Source organism: Fusarium phalaenopsidis, assembly GCF_050370095.1.
Source record: "Fusarium phalaenopsidis strain FUZ10S chromosome Unknown contig_32376, whole genome shotgun sequence".
Lineage (NCBI taxonomy): Eukaryota > Fungi > Ascomycota > Sordariomycetes > Hypocreales > Nectriaceae > Fusarium > Fusarium phalaenopsidis.
The window spans coordinates 128675-146040 of NW_028145382.1; the positions used below are offsets into that span (position 1 = coordinate 128675).

Consider the following 17366-nt stretch of genomic DNA (forward strand, 5'->3'; position numbering starts at 1 on the left):
TTAATGCTACACTTTTCCGTAGTAACTATGATCCCGAATCCAAGATACTTGGCAGAGACTGCACCCGTGACAGCACTTTGGCACCCCTTGTCTGCTTGAGGCATCTAGGCCTTCTCTGGCTGTGTCGCCTCCAGGTCACTTCCATCGCCCTGAGCTTTAACAACTCTAACCTGCGCGGCTTCTCCGCCTGGAGACGCCCTAATGACCCTTCTGTGATTAGGATTCAGCCCCATCATAATCCGCGGCTCGTCAAAGAACATCTGGTCAACCTCCTCCAGAGTCCGCCCCGAGGTTTCCACACCAAAGACGTAGGCAACTGGCACAAACAAGGCACAGATGATGGCCCAGATCCAAAAGAAGTTGCCTCCAATGTTGTTGATTCCGATAGGCGTCACCATGACAACGACGAAATTACTGATCTGCGAATTGTTAGCCTCTAACATGCTCCGTTGAAGTGGCGAGGCGCTTACCCAGTGGCTGAAGACTCCAATAGCGGTCGCCTTGTTACGAACACGGAGAGGTTGAATCTCAGCAGAATACGACCACGAAACGGGGAGGAAGCCTAGAACGTAGCAGTCCAGGTACAAGAAGATGAATGCGACCGCAGCGGCAGCGTCAGCGGAGCGTTGGTGTTGGAGAGAACCTGAGATGATGAACAGGCAGACGGCGCAGGCACTTGATGAGAGCATGATTGTGTTTCGGCGGCCGATCTTGTCAATGAAGAAATAGGGCGGTGTTGAGAAGATGGCGCATTGGGTGAAGGCGACGCCGGCGAGGACAAGCGACACGACTTGACTGTATCCGAGGAATGTCTGCAGGATATAGCCCAGGTAGCTGTGATTGTTAGACCAGTTCTTTTAGAACAACCAATGCGTTCTGTTCACTTACTAGCTGAGAGAGTTGATTCCACTCCACTGATTCATCAAGTACGGCCCCATGCCCAACAAGACGCGCTGAAGATTTCGCGACTTGGTGTTGTTGCGGAATATCTCATGCCAAGCAGCCTCTCCAGCTTCCTCCTCAAGCGCAAGGAACTTGAGAATCTCTGAGAGCTGGCTTTCGACTTCTTCACTGTCGAGTGGTTTGTCGAGAACTCGGGAGATGAGATTACGGGCTTCCTCGACATTGCCGGTCTTAGCCATCCACCGAGGGCTCTCGGGGAGCCATAGACAAAGAACGAGTACCACGAAGGAGAATAGAATCTGACAAGCGATCTAGATGCAGGTTAGAAAAGAAGTCATTCTACATCACATGGCTGTCGTACTGGAAATCGCCACTGCATTGAGCTTTCGGCGTACAGAGTACCCAGGCAGACCCAACTTGCGACGGAGATGCCAACCACAATCAGGGCAGACTGAACTACAAGTAATGATCCGCGATTGTGTGCTGGAAGGGTTTCTGACTGCAAGATGGGAACAGCAACGGTACTAAGGCCGATGCCAATACCAGCGATAATCCGAGCAACGAACCTAGCCCAGTCAGCATTGGACAGGCCATACACGCGCCCAACTCACATTTGGGCATATGAGTAAGAAGCGGCCTGAATTATTGCGCCGATGATGACTGCGAATATGAGTATTGAGCTGACAACGTTCACTCCATGTCTTACCGATGATGTTGGCATAGATGATGGATCGCTTTCGACCGATTCGTTCACCAAACAAAAAGGCACTAACAGCACCAAATGCACATCCGACATCGTAGATGGCAGTGACCAAACCGCTCATTGTGGAGTTTGCTATCTTTGTTCAGTGCCAGCACGTGCAAGCGATGAGACGTTCCTCACGATTTCCAAGCATGTTCTGGAACCGAGTTCCGGCCAGGATGCCACCAAACAAACCTTTGTATTGTCAATAAAAGTCTACCAGAGAATTTAGTATAATACCTTGATCATACTACGAAACAGTTAGTGTCGGCTCATCTCATAAATTTTCAAGGCCTCTTACTCCGAAAAGCAAAAAGTCAACACCCGACGTCAACAGGATGACGGTCACAAGGGCGCGACCTCTAAGTTCAGCAACCATTGCGATACAATATTCGTCTAATTGTGCTTGATTCTGTCAAAAATCAGAAATATTCATTCAAGTAATCTCAAGAAGATCTTCGTCTTTAATACAGCCCGTTCATGCAACCCCACCACATCTGCAGCAACCTTGCTCTGAAGGATTCAGCCTTCGTTTGCGTCATTCGTGTGACAAAGCACGATGTCATGGAACATGTCCGTAGCCGAGATATCTGTAAAACAGGACAGGCGTCGCCATAGGCCGTCTGCAAGACCGGTGGAGCTTATCGCGGTTCGCGAATCTAAAGCTTGACAGCACGCCATGTCAACGTTTTGGCTTCCACCTGGGTTTAACCGCGTACTCGGGACAGACAGCTCTAAGAATGGCTAGGTGGCTGGCGGATGTGGTGTTGTGATCGACTGATATTGGTTGGGCTTGACATCTTGCGGAGCCGCAGTGAGTCAAGGCTTGAGAAACGGCTGGGTTGCATGACTCTTGGGAGGGAGCATATCAGGAGAGCTGATAAAGCGAAGGATTTCTCGTCAGACACTATTTGCTTGGCTCCCAAGTTGTGGTACTCGCGTATAGATAAGTGGGTATAACCGTTAATGAGCTCTCTACGTGACAATGAACTCGCATGAGTCGTGTATTGTCAAAGTATATGTCATAAAAATCAAGGCATCATTAGGGCCCGTCGAGTGGCTGCTGGTCAAAAATTAAACGGCACGTTTAGCATTGCAGTTATGCAGAAGCCGAGTTAAAAAAAAGTAAATGCCAAGATTGGGGTTCGAACCCAAGAATCTCTCGATACTGTGGACCCATGTTACTGGGAGTAAGCTTAGCTTTCTTAAGCACAGCGCCTTAGACCACTCGGCCACCTTGGCTATTTGGTCGCGAGCAACGTCGTATCCTGCTCCAATACCCGCTGCCCCTCAAGATCCCTTAGTTGCACGGGTAGTGTGCAGACTTGCCCTTGCCATTGAGGTTGTTCTCCCAGTTGCTGTGGGCCTCGTCACCGCCGCAGATGGGCAGCCAGACAAGTCCAGGGGCACGGATCTCCATGTCGATGATGTCTGAGAGCATGTCGTTGGCGTTGATGTCGGTCTCCTCGTCAGGGCGGGGATTGTTGGTCTGTTCGTTCTTGTACCACCAAGTGTTGAAGGCGCTAAAAAGTCAGTGTTCGAACCGCTGGTATATGGATAAGTGGATGTTACTCACGCAGTAGTAATGTCTTCCTCAGTAACACCACCCCACTTAAATCCGTCAAGCTCCTTGATACCGGGGAGTCTAGTGAAGTCGCGGCACTTGAAGCCAGTGAAGAGATCCTCGTTGACGCAGTTATCCTTTCCTTGGGCGCCCAAAAGATAGAAAACCTCGTCGAAGCCATTGTCGTCAGAGAACCACCAGCTGGGGGCGTCCCCAGGAACATGGTCGGGCCGACCTCCATCGCTGCACTTCTTGCCAGATCGCAGCAAGCTAAACCTCAAGTTAGAATGGTGCCATCGCCGCTAGCAGTAAGGGTACTCACAATGGTGAAGACTCTGATGTTCCCACAGCCCAAGCGTATGGGATAAGCTGGCCATAGATGGCACGTCTCGCCTGCTGGTCGATCTCCTCGGCAGTCAACAGATCCAAGCTTGCGTCAGCAAACTTGCCGTCAGCAATCGTTTTCTTAAGCAAATCCAGGTTATCGTTGAGGCCGAGGGGATCGCCGCTGAAGAAGTGTTGGTTGAGGGAGTCAGTCGCCGCGTACCACGCCCTGATCATGTTGCCGACGCGCTCCTCAAGGGTGTTTTGGGACGTGAGCTGTGTTCCGCTATTGATACCACCTATTAGCCACGTTCAACTGCAATGATAAGTCGTGAAGGGGTCTCTTACGCCCTGGTTGCGTCCTTGGTGATAGTAACACCCTGACCGATGAGATCCTTAGTCAGACCCTCAACAACAGCAAAGTTGTCGCCATCCTTGATCACGTTCATCTTCTTGAAGACTTATTTCATTGTGAGAAAACTGCCACTCAGAGTACCGAAGGGGGGTTCTTACCAGTCTTCCACATGGGAGCACCAATGGCAACATAGCCAAAGCTAATCATGTCCAGAATTAGAGTAAGCCCCATTCCTTCGTTGGGGACGGGGGCAAAAGTTTTGGAGAAATCGCCCATAGAGCTTTGGACGTAGCCAGCGGTGCGGCCGAGCTGGTCATACCAGTTCCAGATGACCTAGTTGGGCGTCAGTCACAGGTCGTATCGTAGGGAGTGGAGGGTGCTCACATTGTTTAGAGACACGAAAGAGTTGAGCACGAGGTTGGCTCCAGGGCCGTCACTCTCGTTCTCACAGTCGGAGTAGTTGTCACATCCATTGCGATCGACAAGCTCTCGGCACCTCATGCCAGTTGGACCACCTAGCGCAGCAGAGATCTACACGAGTCGTAAGCTTAAACCTCTGCATCTTGAGAGGGGGACTTACAAATCCCGGAAAGTCAAGACGAGTACCATCCTTTTCTTCGCCAAAGAACCGCTCAAGACCATCTTCAGTCGCATCCAGCCACTTGTTGATGGCCTCATCAAAAGCAAAGCCAGCCTCTGCTTCTCTCCATCGATTAGCACCGGGCTTCTCCTCGTCATTGGCGATGTCGCACGAGTGGCTCTTCCAATTGACCTCCTTACAGGGACCACTGGTGCAACCTGCACCGCAAAATTCGTCGGTCAGGCCACAGAAGCCTCCTGCACCACAGCAGCTGCGCTTCCATTAGCTTTACAGTTCGCTGATGCGTTCAGGGTGGAAAAGCATACCTTCCATCAGAGCAAGGCCCATCTAGACACATGGGGCCCAAGACATTGCGTGCTACTCCCATGCTGGGAAGGATGGCAAGAAGATAAACGAGTCTGTTCTTGAAAGGAGACATTGTTGGTAGCTGGATGGTTGTGGCCTAGCTCGAATCCTCTAAACTCATCGGCAATCTGGTGAGCGTGCCCGCTGTTTAAATATCCGGTAATCTCGGACTCCATAGGAAAACTCTCGGACTCTACTGGTTATGCCCCCTGAAAAGATTGCTAACTTATCGCCCCGTTCATGTGTCGAAGATCAAGAGAAACGCTCGGTATTCGCACTTCCCCATCGGACATGCTCAGAAGTGTGAATTGCAACTCTTTGGTAGCGTGATAAAGCCTCCATCAGAACCCTTCAACTTATTTGTTAATTAAGCAACTGCCCACGATGAAGCACGGGACGAGAATGCAGCTCGTCATAGGCTGACGTGCCAATGTCTTGCAGGGATGTATGCTTACCCCCAGCGAACACTGCCGGAAACAATTCTGGGGCCAAAACAGCTGGGCTGACAGAATGTTCTATGTGATACAAATTCTCTCCTATTAAGGGATCTACGATTTCTGTTTCGGGCTACCGAGTGGTCTAAGCCAATGGGACGAAGGATTCATCCCATGAAACTGGGCTCATGCGAACCACAAGTCAAGCTTGAATTATAAAAGGATCGTTGAGGTCCACTCCTAGGGCGAGATTTCCCTAGAAGGATGTGAAACCCTGTGAGGAGAACGGATGCCGCGCTTGTCATGATGGAAGTAAATTCAAGGGTGTCAGTCTTCATGTTTGCTGGGTTGGAGGCGACTTGGATATTCCTGTGAGGTTATTTGCATAAGCGTTGTCATTGCAATATACTGGCGACAGAAATCTGAGGTGAAGTGTGATCGTGCTCATCTAGACTACAAAGATCGGTGAATTCTGCCGGGGAATAGACAATGTCCGAAAATGCCGACTACAGTCAAACGACATGTCATAGACTGATGGCGAGGGCTGGCTACGATGCAGCCCATGAAGTAACACGGTCATTTTCACATAACGAGTGCTTGCATTTCTCCTCTCCAGGGTCCGGTGATTCCGGTTGGTCAAGTTCGTGCAAGATCGGCCTTTGTCTTTTTCTTCATGGTCCGTCTCATCAAGCAGATCATTATATCTCGATAGCACGACGTGGTCTCATGATGGATGAGGATTTTACGATTAACTTTTCGGGTCAAGCAACGAATACGAAAAAAAGAGAAATACGACATGCAGCGTCAACTCATTTGCATGTTGAAACGCATTAGGTTTTACTTCGCCTTCATGTAAGAGCAGCCATGAAAAGTTTAACAGGACCTGCCTGTCTATAAGATGCCAGCTTCCCTCTCCCTCACAGAATCCGACATCTCCCTATTTTTTTCGGCTCATGCCATTGAAAACATTCTCCTCCTCTCTTGCTCCATCTCCATGATCGCGCCGAAGCCCGCAACCACATCCAGTCTGCCGGGACCCGATTCGCTCACCCCATCGAAAAGATGGGGCTTTGCCGTCTATCGATGCGACTACTCCGATGATGACCAGTGGAAGAGTTATATGTATCACTTCAAGCATGCGGTAAAAGATGAGCTGAAAGACGTCGGTGCTCACTGGAGCATCTGGGGTCGACTACGTTGGACGATTATCGAGGACCGCCAAAGGCTCCATAGCGCTTCTAAAGAGGACATACAGGAGCGGTTCATCTCCTTGAACGAACAAGGTCTGACCATCAAGATGCCGGCCCCTCATAACGATGGATGGCGACTCAAACATGAATACAACTCTTGTATTTATGTCGATAAGTGGTGTCTCGACACACTCGATCTACACGAAGCGTGGCTCGATAGAGGGGCACCCGGTCCATTTCAACCCGTCATCTGCGCCGTCATTCACAATAAGCACACCCCGGATAATGACGTGAGACTCGAGAGACAACCGATAGACGGCAGCCAGAAGCCTTACACGGGGTGGGTCTACACACATGTTGGCTGCCTTTCCCAGTTGTGTCCCAGTATGATTCAACGTCAAACCCTTACGCCCCAACTACCGCCGGCGATGGGCAATATGCCCAGTCAACATGGTCTTTGACTGCTGTGAGTCAATGTATCACTTCTTTTGGACCTGCTTGCCCAGAACCAGTCTGGGCTGTGCCAGATATTAGGTAGGGCCCTCCCTTCTTCCAGAAATGTTCGGGTGATGGAACTATGCGAAGTCGGGTTTGATGCGTATGAGGATGCTAAACGACGGTGTTTGCCCACAACTTCAGACTCTCAGGGAGAAGTTACTATCCCGTGAGTTTGTTAGGTACGGGTGCCAAGGAGCATTACCAGGTCTAAAAGAAAGTCGAGAAAAAAAAGAAAAAGAAAAGGAATAAACAAGATATGATTTGTTTCTGCTTGTACGGGTACCCTTACGGACTTTACTTCTCTGCAGCGTCAACAGCAGTTACGATTCAGGACTCGTGGACTGAATGAGTGGTATTAATATATTTTTTATATCAATACATAGTCATAGTAATCAACTATGTTTCCATCTCCAAGGTATAACATCTTATATTTGTTCGAAGTGGAACAGGGTCGTGTTGACATCCACGTTGGTGTTTGGTGACTTCCAACCAAAAACTTGTTCCTCCAGAGCCAACTTCCACCCTCGCGGGACTCCAAAGTCTCTCACTTCTTGAACGTGGTTAATGCTCGTCATCACATTGTTCGGAGGTGGGAGCTTCTTGATGGCTTCGTTGTACGCCTCAGGGATCTCGTCGACACCAATCGTCACCGACTTGTTTGCCAATTGGAAGCATCTAGATAGCACCAGAGAAACCTCGAAGGCACTCACAAAGCGAATGGCTTGGTAGCACATGATATGTTGCTCTGCTCGGATCAGACGGCCAAAGAGACCAGTGCCACAGGCAATGTCCAGAAGACTACCGTCAAAGTTGAACTTGGACAAGAGGCGGCCGAAGACTTCTTCTGCAGAGCTTTGTGGGTTGTACTGGGCGTCATATTGGAGTGCAACTCGGTTGTACACCTTGCCAATCAAATCCTGGCGGACATTATCATAGGTCTCTGACCGCATCATGTACGATGCCATCATGATGTTCAGCAAGGCGCGATATTCTCCAGGCGAACTGTTCCAAATCACAGTCTCTTCGTATCCAAAGTCTAGAGGGAGAAAAACTGCAGGCATGGGGTTGACCTCGATGACGACGGGTTTGCCATCGGGCTTGATGCGGATGTCGACATTTCCCCAAGAGCCGCCGGCCATGTCGTTGGCTTGGAAAGCTTCTACGGCTAGCCTTTGAAGCGTGTCGAAGAGTTCGGGGTCATCGTCACGATTGACGAGACTTTCAGATAGCTCAGGGTGAAACTTGATGTCAAAGTGAGAAAGCGGTACTTGTTGCTGGCATCCTCGCTAGAAGGATAGTTGTAGATGGTAGGGTTCAAGGTAATGGGTGTTTTTCCAAATTCAATGACCACGACCGAGTAATCGATTCCCGGGATGAATTCTTGCACGATGATGTCGTCAGGAAGATCATAGACCGTGGCTGGCTTCATCTCCAGAGGCGGAGTTGGGGGCTTGCTCTTGTCAGTTGGGGGATAACCAAGGCTCTCAACCGGCCAGGTTGAAGCGGCCGATCAATGTTGGCGATGGCCGCATCACGTTCCTCTGCTGTAAAGCAGATGGATTTGTCAGACAGGAACTGGCTTGCACAGCTCCGGGCAGCCTTTACAATGACAGGAACTACATCGGGGTCTGCCGAGGGTACTGGAGGGCTCCCCTTCTTGCGAGCCGCGTCGTAAAGATCAGCTTTCGACTTGCGTAGAATACGACCCCGAAGGCCAATGAACGGCACGTTGAGGCTTTCGAAGTACTCTGTAGTCTCGACGCCTGCGACTTCATCCTCGGGCTGTCCCCACATGAAATTGATGTAAGAGTCAAGCTTTTCGGCCACGGCAGCATCGATCTGCTGCCGATAGTTGGCTTTGTCGATGAAGCGGTGGTGGAAGTTGTGCTGCTTCACATAGCGGCCTGGATCGGCGTACTCATCGTGCTCATGGAGGATATGGCCGTCTGGGCAAGTGGCTTGAAGCACGCAGATTTGCATACTGGAGGCTCAATGGAAGAGGATAGGACTTGCATGTAATGAAAAGAGGAAGATAGAATTGCGGAGATAGGGGTTGTCGATGGGAAGCTACTTTTTTCCTCATAGAATATGCGCCCAACAAAAAGGGGGTTAAATAGTTCAAGGAGGTCCTAAGTTTACTCACTCAGCTGCTCAGAACTCGAATGATTCCGCAATTTGTGAGTTCCGCGCCCATTGTGCAATTGCCGGCAGTTGAACTGAGACATGCAGCGTTGTCAAGGATCTCTTCTTTCCCGTTCCGTCTAGCCGAATTGCCTCAAGATAGTTTAACGCCGGGATCATCCACACGCTAACGAGTCGGTTATTCCAACCCCCCGTCTGGTGACAAGGAAGTGCTTTGCTGATCAAAGAGATATATGATGAGAATCCCTGTTGACAGGACGTCAATTCCGCATATCAGCTGAAATGACCCTTGATACAGCTCGCCACTCGCAAAGCCTTCTAGCCTTGTACAACCGCACAGAGCTGTCAAGGTGATTCAGCTCCTGCTCGAATGGGTTCATACTGACAGATCTATGCTTGGGAGAGCTGTGATTGGAAATTGATTGAGGGCCTCAAATGTCATTATTGGGGGCGCCTTGAACAGAACGGGGATCCCCGGCGCCATCCGAGAGTTCACGGAGCCGCTACGTACCTGCGGCATTGTGGTATCCGCTCCGGTACTTGATATGCAAATGCAGACCGGCTCGCCGTGTCAGCTGCCCAGTGTCCCCATCATTATCTCAATAAATGACGTCTTTGATGGAGTCTGCTTCCTTTAGGGTTAGATCAATGGGGTCCCGAGGCCTTGGTCTCTCGCACTCAGCAGATCATACTAATCTAAGGCATATAGGGCTTCATCCCTACCTGCTATGATAGGTGCTAGAGAGTGCCATACTGCTCCCGGCGCCTTGTCTCATTCTTGCTGGCACTTTTGAAGATACCCAGGTCCAGGTCAAAAGCCACCCTGAGCTCAAGACCACTCAAAGAAGCGGGGACTAAAGCTGTGACATGCTCTGCCCTATCATTACCCCTGATTAGTCGCACGACTTGCGGTGTCACGGAGTGATTGGTCATTTCCACTTGGCTTTTCCTTTCTCGTTCATTCTTCAGGAAAATATGGCCAAACTTTAGGGGAAGATTGCCTCAACTGGTAGGGTGGGTTAGGTGGAGATGAACCAAGACCCTGCCTAACGCGCCTTTGGCGTTTGCGACACGTCTAGAGAATCATTCAAGGCGCTCAGGTTTCATCCAAAAACTGTTTTAATGCTACTTTATCTTCAAGGCATCTGCGATTAGATTCTGCAACTGGACTCTTCCCGATTAACGTAGATACCTAAGTCGGTTGTGTTACCCCGAGTGATTGACGGGAAGATAGCCAATGCATAAGTCTTTTTATAAGCCCTGAATTCGGACATATAATTATGGAGAGCCGGGACGAACTAGATAAACTGTAGCTTGATGAAAATACTCATGTCTTGGTGGAAATTCAGGTAGGTAGATGTATCTGAAGCTCGACCAGGATAGTATTTTACTAAGACCTCAATAATGAAAAAGATATCACAGGGACTACGACAAGGCAAAACTATTTTCAAAGATTAAATGAAAACGAAAAAAAAAAATAAAAAAAAATTAAATCACTCCTAATTTTCATTTTACGGCCAGATGCCTCGTAGCTACTTCTCTGAAGCCGTGCGACCTCGATGGTGTAGGTTAGGCATTGTGAACGTGAGGGCCTCACCAAACACGATCCTCGCCAACATCGCATCAATTTTTCTTGCAAATCTCTTAGACATCATTCAAATCACTATAATTAGCGCCGAGCGGAACCGCCTGTGTGGGTTCCATCTCGTCCAAAACCATTCATGAAACCACAAAGATGCTATTCCCACCAGTCCCATCCTCTCAGATAAGGCTGGTGGAGAAGCACGCTAGAGGCTCTGACGTCTGAGTATCGGCCAAGCAGAAACTCAAAGAAGCCAGCCTAGAACCAAGTGAGACAAACATCCGCCAATAACCATGTGGAATTAACCATCCGAGGTTGCAACCCATTGTTTACCTTGACTCGCGCAGCCGGACATGTGGCTGTTTATCGATTCAAAACCACCCTTTCAAGCTTAGGCTTAAAACTCGCCAAAGAAATGCGATAGGCGCCAGGCGAGCCCCTTGAAACGACCACGTTTCTCGTCAAGCTGGTCTCAAACGCGAGCTGCCACTAAGCGACGCGAGATTCTCCACCGCGATTGAAACCCAGGGGACGGGCTTTAAAACGCGTTCGGGAGGTGTTTTTGGTTTCGTAGTTTAGGAGTGTAGGAGATCTCGGGTTAATCATGGGTGGTAGCATCGTTCGATTCATGGCCGGGAATAGCGGATGAACGGAGATAGACGCACGACGACATTACAGCCCATTTTTTGTAGAGGATTTACGATCTATGGGCCATAGCGGACTTGGAGATTGCAATTGGCATGTACCTGGCCTGTTAAAGAATCCTAGTCCATCTTTCCGGTGATATACCTCCTCACCTACTTACAATCTTCCCATCCCCTGCCTCGGCGCCTACCGAAGCATCTTGGCACTTGTGTCATCTCTCAGACGCTAGAACCCACTTGAAAGTCTCTGGCAAACGGATCCGCTCATTGGCCCCGTAACATCGCGACCGTCAAGGACCCCTTCACACAATGCCTCCCTCGACGGTGAGACAGACGCTGTAACAGGTACTCTACGAGATTAGCAGCGCTGGTAAGTGGTGTGATTTCTATATAGCCTCATCTTCTTCCCTCTCTTTCTGTCGCTCATCACCTTCAGTGTCAGCTCAACTCTTCGATTCTCTTCTTTCGAGGTCCTGGTGACCTGTTCTTTCTAACCGTCTTTACTTTCTAACTTTGCTTCTTTGTGCTGGCACACTCCTCTTTTACATACCTCTCTCACTTTAGTCAAGATGCATTCTCTTTTGTCTTTCTTTGTCTCTTCTTCTCTACTGGCACTGGCCCACGGCCATGCTGTCATTCTCAACGCTCAGGGCGAGGATGGTTCTCCTGCCAGTGTGGGTTTTCAAGGTCAGACCTCAGCAACTATAACCATTGGTTCTCAAATACTCATTGGACTCTAGTGGACCCCGAGATCGCCCGCAACTGCACAACCATCAACCCTTGCCAGCAAGACGCGACCCTGATTCGCGACGCCGAGATTCAAGCCAATGTCGTCAACCAGTGCGGTCGAACCGAGCTGTCCGGTAACATTGATGTTGGCGAGAACACGGAGAATGCTCTCTCTGCTGGAGCTGTTACCCAGGTCCGAGCCGGTAGTGAGATTACTGTGACCATCCACCAGGTCAACGCGGACGGTGCTGGCCCTTACGTCTGTGATCTGGATGAGAGCAGCAACGCCAACCAGATCTCTCAAGTAAGTCAAGCGCCCCGTTGTTCTAACCATTACACTCACTAACGCTAAACCTAGAACTTGACGGTTCTGAACAATGTCCCTGGTTCCAATGGTCTGTCGCAAGCCAAGGAACAGCAATTCAACATCACTGTCGTGATGCCTGATGACCTGAACTGCTTCGGAGGTATGTTTCCCATGAAGACCGCCACATCTTCAACCATCTAACTTGAGACAGCCTCGACTGGCAACATCTGCACCGTCCGCTGCCGCAACAATGCCCTTGCTGGTCCATTCGGCGGTTGCTTCGCCGTCCAACAAATCGACACCGAGGAAAAGACCAACAGCCCGCAAAAAATCACCACCGCAAAGACCCTGAAGGAGGTCACGGACCAGGTTGCACAGAACCAGGCCGACTTCCCTGATGCCGTTAAGGCGAACCAGAACGCAGGTTCCGACGATGCGGAGCAGAACCGCGCGGCTGTCGATGCTCTCCTAGGCAACACAATTGTGACTTCGGCTTTCCCTCAGGAGACGCCCACTGTTTCTCTTGGACGTCAGCCAGATGCCACGCAAACCCCTGACGCTGGCAATGGTGGCAACAACAACGGCAACAACAATAATGGTAACAACAACGGAAACAATGGCAATGGCAATGACAACAACAACGGCAATGATAACGGAACTGGCAACAACGGAAACAACAATGGTAACAATAACGGGAACGGGAACAACAACGGTGACAACGCCACTGGCAACGATGGAAATGCCAATAACGGCAACACCGGCAACGACGCCGCCAACGGGGGAAACAACGGCGGTACCGACAACAACAACGGCGGCGGTAACAACGGCGGCAACGGAAACCGCGCCGGGGGCAACCGAGGCGGTCGATTTGGCGGCGGTGGTTTCGGCGGCTTTGGAAAGCGAGCGTTTTCTCAGATGCGATGGGCTAAGCGCAACTACCTTTCCGGAGATGAACATTAGAAGGTTCATGGAAAAAGATGCGAGTGAGGGTGATGCGAGAGGGAAAAGGGGAGTGATGGGGGTGAAAGGGAGCGAGTTAGATAAAAAATATTATAAAAAGCCCTCATCACTGGGTTATCGTTCTGAATAAACTTTAGCGTGATTTGGGAAATCGCGGGATTCTCGTGAGAGTTGTGGCTTCATATTATTTTCTATGTTCTTTCCAGTACCTAAGATAAGCTCATAGCAAACCAAACACACAGTCTGGTTTGTCCTGCTCCGAGACAATCACTTCAAACTCATTAATCCAACACTCGCCGATGAGCTCACACCCCAGATACATCTCCTCGTCGTTCAAAAACGGGAGGGTCCCAGAAGGAATCAAATTCCTTATCTCGGCTACCCGAAGCGGGGAATACATGTTGGGGCGAACTAGGAAGGGAACCTTGGCCCCGGGGAAGTATGCAATCAAGTCGCCGAATCTGGCAGAACTTGGAAGAAGCACGGGATGTGACCTTGGGACTTCTGGTGTGTATGCTGTCCCACGTAGGTAATGGGTCGTGTCTCGTGCCGTATAGACCCCGATGGCCCGTTGATCGATGATGGACTCTGGGCCGTTGATTCTTTTGAAGGTTGGCTGGGATTCATCCGACCATTCGGCTGTTTTGCGTGCTCGAGAGACGAGGTGGGCCTCGATTGATCCGACTTTGGGTGGGCAGGTCTTCAAGTCTAGAAAGTTTGAGAAAGAGGATGTACTCGATGACTTTCTCAGGCTTCCTGGTGGATGATTGAGTATGTCGCCCACATCATAGTCTTCCCTTCTCCGGAGCTCCGGAGACTGGTGTACCATGTTGATCCGAACACCACGAGGGACGTGAAGCCTTTTTACAGCCGTCAGATCAAGCATGTGGGCCCACAGTGTCAGTATTTGAGCCTCCAGAGGATGCTTTTGATAGACTGAGCTTCGTCGCCACCTTCGCTTGAGCTCCTCAAAGGCCAGTTCATCGTTGCCCAAGACCGAAGCCGGTGATATAGCCTCGTGTAGCTCTCCAATGACACGACCATGAACCGCAAACGCGCTTGTTGATAGTAAGGCGCGATAATCATTAGCCTCGACTGAGGAAGATGACTGCTTTTCAACAACCTCAATGATGGCTCGAGGCTCGAACGTTGACATGTGGATACAATGCCAAGTCGGGACCCAGGATGGCAGATGAACTGTCTTGTGGTCCCTGTATTTGTAGCATTCAGGCGACAAGCGCCTCCCTTGGATTCGACATTCTTCAAGCACTGTAATTTCCAAGGCAGGGTTTCTTTCGAGCAGCTCCCCTTCTTGCATGCTAAACGGCTTCTGGCCGGATATAATCTGTTGCCAGTAATCATTTTCGGCAAGCCAGAGACGTTGCAGTTCAATGAGGTAATCGACCGTAGATGACCTGTTGAGATAACTTAGGGGTCGATAATCCTTTCTGGTGGTCATCACGTCCATGGCAAATTTCGCGTAGACGCTACTGGTGGGGTTTGCGTAATCAATTGTGTCGAGCTCTTTCCAACCAAAGCCCGTGCTGATGCCTAGCAGGGCAAAGATCTTGTCCCTTGGGTCTGATGCCATGAGGTGGCGAGCTCGGACGAGCATGTCGAGTATGTCGGTTGTGGCATCATTCGAGCTGAGTGTCAGCATGTACCAATCCGGCAGGCAGTGCTCCTGGCCCTTTGTAAGATGGAAAGCTACTCGAGCCTGCCAGATACGGCGTAAGTTGTCCGATAAGTCCTGTTGTTGAAGGCTCAGGCCGTAGCGGTCGTGTGCTCGCTTCTCTAGAATCACCAGCTTGCAAAAGTCATCCCACGCAACCCCACGAGGGCCGCATTGAATCATGACCTTTTCGGAGACGACAACCTCTTGGAAAACCCACACTCTGCTGAACCAGTCGCGGGTCAAGACGTCGAGGTACACATCGTGAAGTTCACCGCGGAAGTCAACTTGATCCTCGATTTCTCCTGGGAGGGTGTAGTCCTTCTCCCCATATCGATTGAGGGCCCAGGTGCTATTGCGTTCCAGAAAGTTCCAGGCCGAGTAGCCAGTATTGCCACCTGTTTGGCCACCGAGATAGACCACTGTTTGCGTCGCAGATTCGTAGATCTGGCGCATCTGTTGTACTTGATGGTTCCGCTCCTCGGTATGTGCTTGGTCAATGCATAATGCATCCACCCAGAGCCATACTGGCTGATCTCGCCGTCTAAGATGACGAAGCGCGTCCTCGAGATTGGCGGTGATCGGCAAATAGTCGTCGCCGATGTAAATCGCGCATGGGTTGCTTTCATCGCCCCAAACGTAGGAGAGAGCGGTATATTCGGTGACCTCGGAGAGCTCAAAGTGTAGGAGAGCGCATTCCAGGTCATCGTCGTCCTCGTCAGCTTCAAGGAGGAAGAGGAGGCGGATCGACCCTGTCTCAAGAGGCTCATGCTCGTAAAGCTTGGCAGTTGATTGGACTTCTTCGGGCGGTGGCGTCTCTGAAACGGCTGCAGGAGCCTCAGGTTCCCCCGAGGAAGAAGTATCACTGATGTCGAGGTCAGCCAAGTTTACTTCCATTGTGAAGTCGTCAAGAGTCCAAGGGAGGTAGATCCTGTTCTGTTTTGAGGTGATCTGATAGAATGTGGGGGGAGACGGCAGCCTACAGACTAGGCTGCTGTCTTACAGAGGCAGGATTTGATGAATACATGTGGTAATTACATGCTTACTATTGATACTTGCATAACTGACCTGTGAGATGGGAATTAAATACTCCGTTATTTTTTCATAAATTCCTATCTAATAGGTGAACTCTTACTATAAGATTTCCTAGGTTTCCAACTGTCGAGCAATAATTAGGAGAGGGTGAAGCCGGTGCTCGTCTTCACACGCCCTGCTCGGCAGATTTGATCTCTCTAGAGATTAAATTAATTGTCCTCGACTGCCAAAAGCTGCATCACCCTTGGTGCTGTCTTCTCGGCCCGACCAAACAATGGCAAGTAATTCACGCCTTGTGTTACGACCCAACAGGCCTCACGTCACGTGGGAAGAGGTGTACCCACAAAATTGCATTCCCTTGACCTATCAGAACATCACTCACGGTTCTAAACATGAGTCTTATGATCTCAGACGTAAGCCTTATTACCCTAAGAGTAAGCCACTAGGATATACTAATATATATATATAATACTTGTTACACCTTAGATAGATACTTAGCCCTTAAGCTATTAATATATATACTTTAGTTACCTTTAAGGCTTTCTTAACCTATTATTAAGATATAACCCCTTTCTTTTATATAGCAATACTAAGACTCTCTATTAATAATAAACCTAATATACCTAATTTATTCCCTTAGAAAATACTAAATATTATATATTAATAGCTTCTTATTTAATATATTTCTGCGTTATATTATATAATATCTCTATTATTAAAATAATATATTTTTTAATAAATAAAATATTTTATTTATTAGATTATTTACTAAAGTATTACTTACTTATAATAAAGTACCTCTAAGTAATACTAAGATAGCTACTAAGATCTAATAACTATATAACCTTATAACATAGATGCGGGCTTAACTTTAAACCTAGGCTACTCTAATTATTACTCCTATTACTACTAGCTATAATAAGGATCTAGGAGAAATTATTAAACTAGCTATACTTAAACTATTTATAAGATAAGCCTATAATATTATACCTTTTCTTACTAAGATAAAAGAGTATTTTAGGCTTTTTCTTTAATATATTAATACTAACATACATGATAAGCATGCGTCGCATGCAAGCATGCGTCGCACTTTTCCCTCCTATACCTAACTTTTCATTTAATTAATTGCTTCTTTAACTATTAAATATATCAGACTTAAATACTAAGGCTAAAACTCTTCTTGCTCTTCAAGCACTTCAGAATAACCCAAAACTAAGCATCCGACGCGCTATAAACCTCTATAGGATCTCCGAGCATAGGCTACGTCGCCGGCAGAATGGCATTTAATCGCGACACGATTAGATCCCCTAATCGCGTCGACTATCTGATCTTAAGGAAC

General features: G+C 49.0%; 5 protein-coding genes and 1 non-coding gene across 6 annotated transcripts; 1 reads left to right on the forward strand and 5 right to left on the reverse strand.

The window, feature by feature from the left end:
* Positions 1-104: 104 nt before the first annotated feature.
* On the reverse strand, positions 105-1727 carry LRP88_14667 (uncharacterized protein; the record flags this gene model as incomplete). Its single annotated transcript, XM_083251005.1, has 6 exons — positions 105-419; positions 471-834; positions 889-1214; positions 1265-1469; positions 1565-1583; positions 1610-1727. 6 exons carry the CDS (start codon positions 1725-1727, stop codon positions 105-107), a joined length of 1347 nt encoding a protein of 448 aa, XP_083093040.1.
* A 1048-nt stretch (positions 1728-2775) lies between these two features.
* Positions 2776-2887, reverse strand: LRP88_14668. Its single transcript has one exon. It is a non-coding gene; the product is annotated as a tRNA-OTHER (tRNA).
* A 58-nt stretch (positions 2888-2945) lies between these two features.
* On the reverse strand, positions 2946-4907 carry LRP88_14669 (uncharacterized protein; the record flags this gene model as incomplete). The annotated part of the gene is made up of 8 exons (XM_083251006.1): positions 2946-3168; positions 3222-3479; positions 3532-3819; positions 3882-3993; positions 4047-4221; positions 4273-4419; positions 4469-4739; positions 4795-4907. 8 exons carry the CDS (start codon positions 4905-4907, stop codon positions 2946-2948), a joined length of 1587 nt encoding a protein of 528 aa, XP_083093041.1.
* A 2474-nt stretch (positions 4908-7381) lies between these two features.
* Positions 7382-8936, reverse strand: LRP88_14670 (uncharacterized protein; the record flags this gene model as incomplete). The annotated part of the gene is made up of 2 exons (XM_083251007.1): positions 7382-8112; positions 8660-8936. 2 exons carry the CDS (start codon positions 8934-8936, stop codon positions 7382-7384), a joined length of 1008 nt encoding a protein of 335 aa, XP_083093042.1.
* A 2957-nt stretch (positions 8937-11893) lies between these two features.
* LRP88_14671 (DUF3129 domain-containing protein) lies at positions 11894-13320 on the forward strand (the record flags this gene model as incomplete). The annotated part of the gene is made up of 4 exons (XM_083251008.1): positions 11894-12011; positions 12065-12357; positions 12412-12520; positions 12572-13320. 4 exons carry the CDS (start codon positions 11894-11896, stop codon positions 13318-13320), a joined length of 1269 nt encoding a protein of 422 aa, XP_083093043.1.
* Positions 13321-13540: 220 nt separating this feature from the next.
* LRP88_14672 (HET domain-containing protein) lies at positions 13541-15889 on the reverse strand (the record flags this gene model as incomplete). The annotated part of the gene is made up of 1 exon (XM_083251009.1): positions 13541-15889. The coding sequence occupies one exon, from the start codon at positions 15887-15889 to the stop codon at positions 13541-13543; it is 2349 nt and encodes a 782-aa protein (XP_083093044.1).
* Between the last annotated feature and the right edge of the window lie 1477 nt (positions 15890-17366).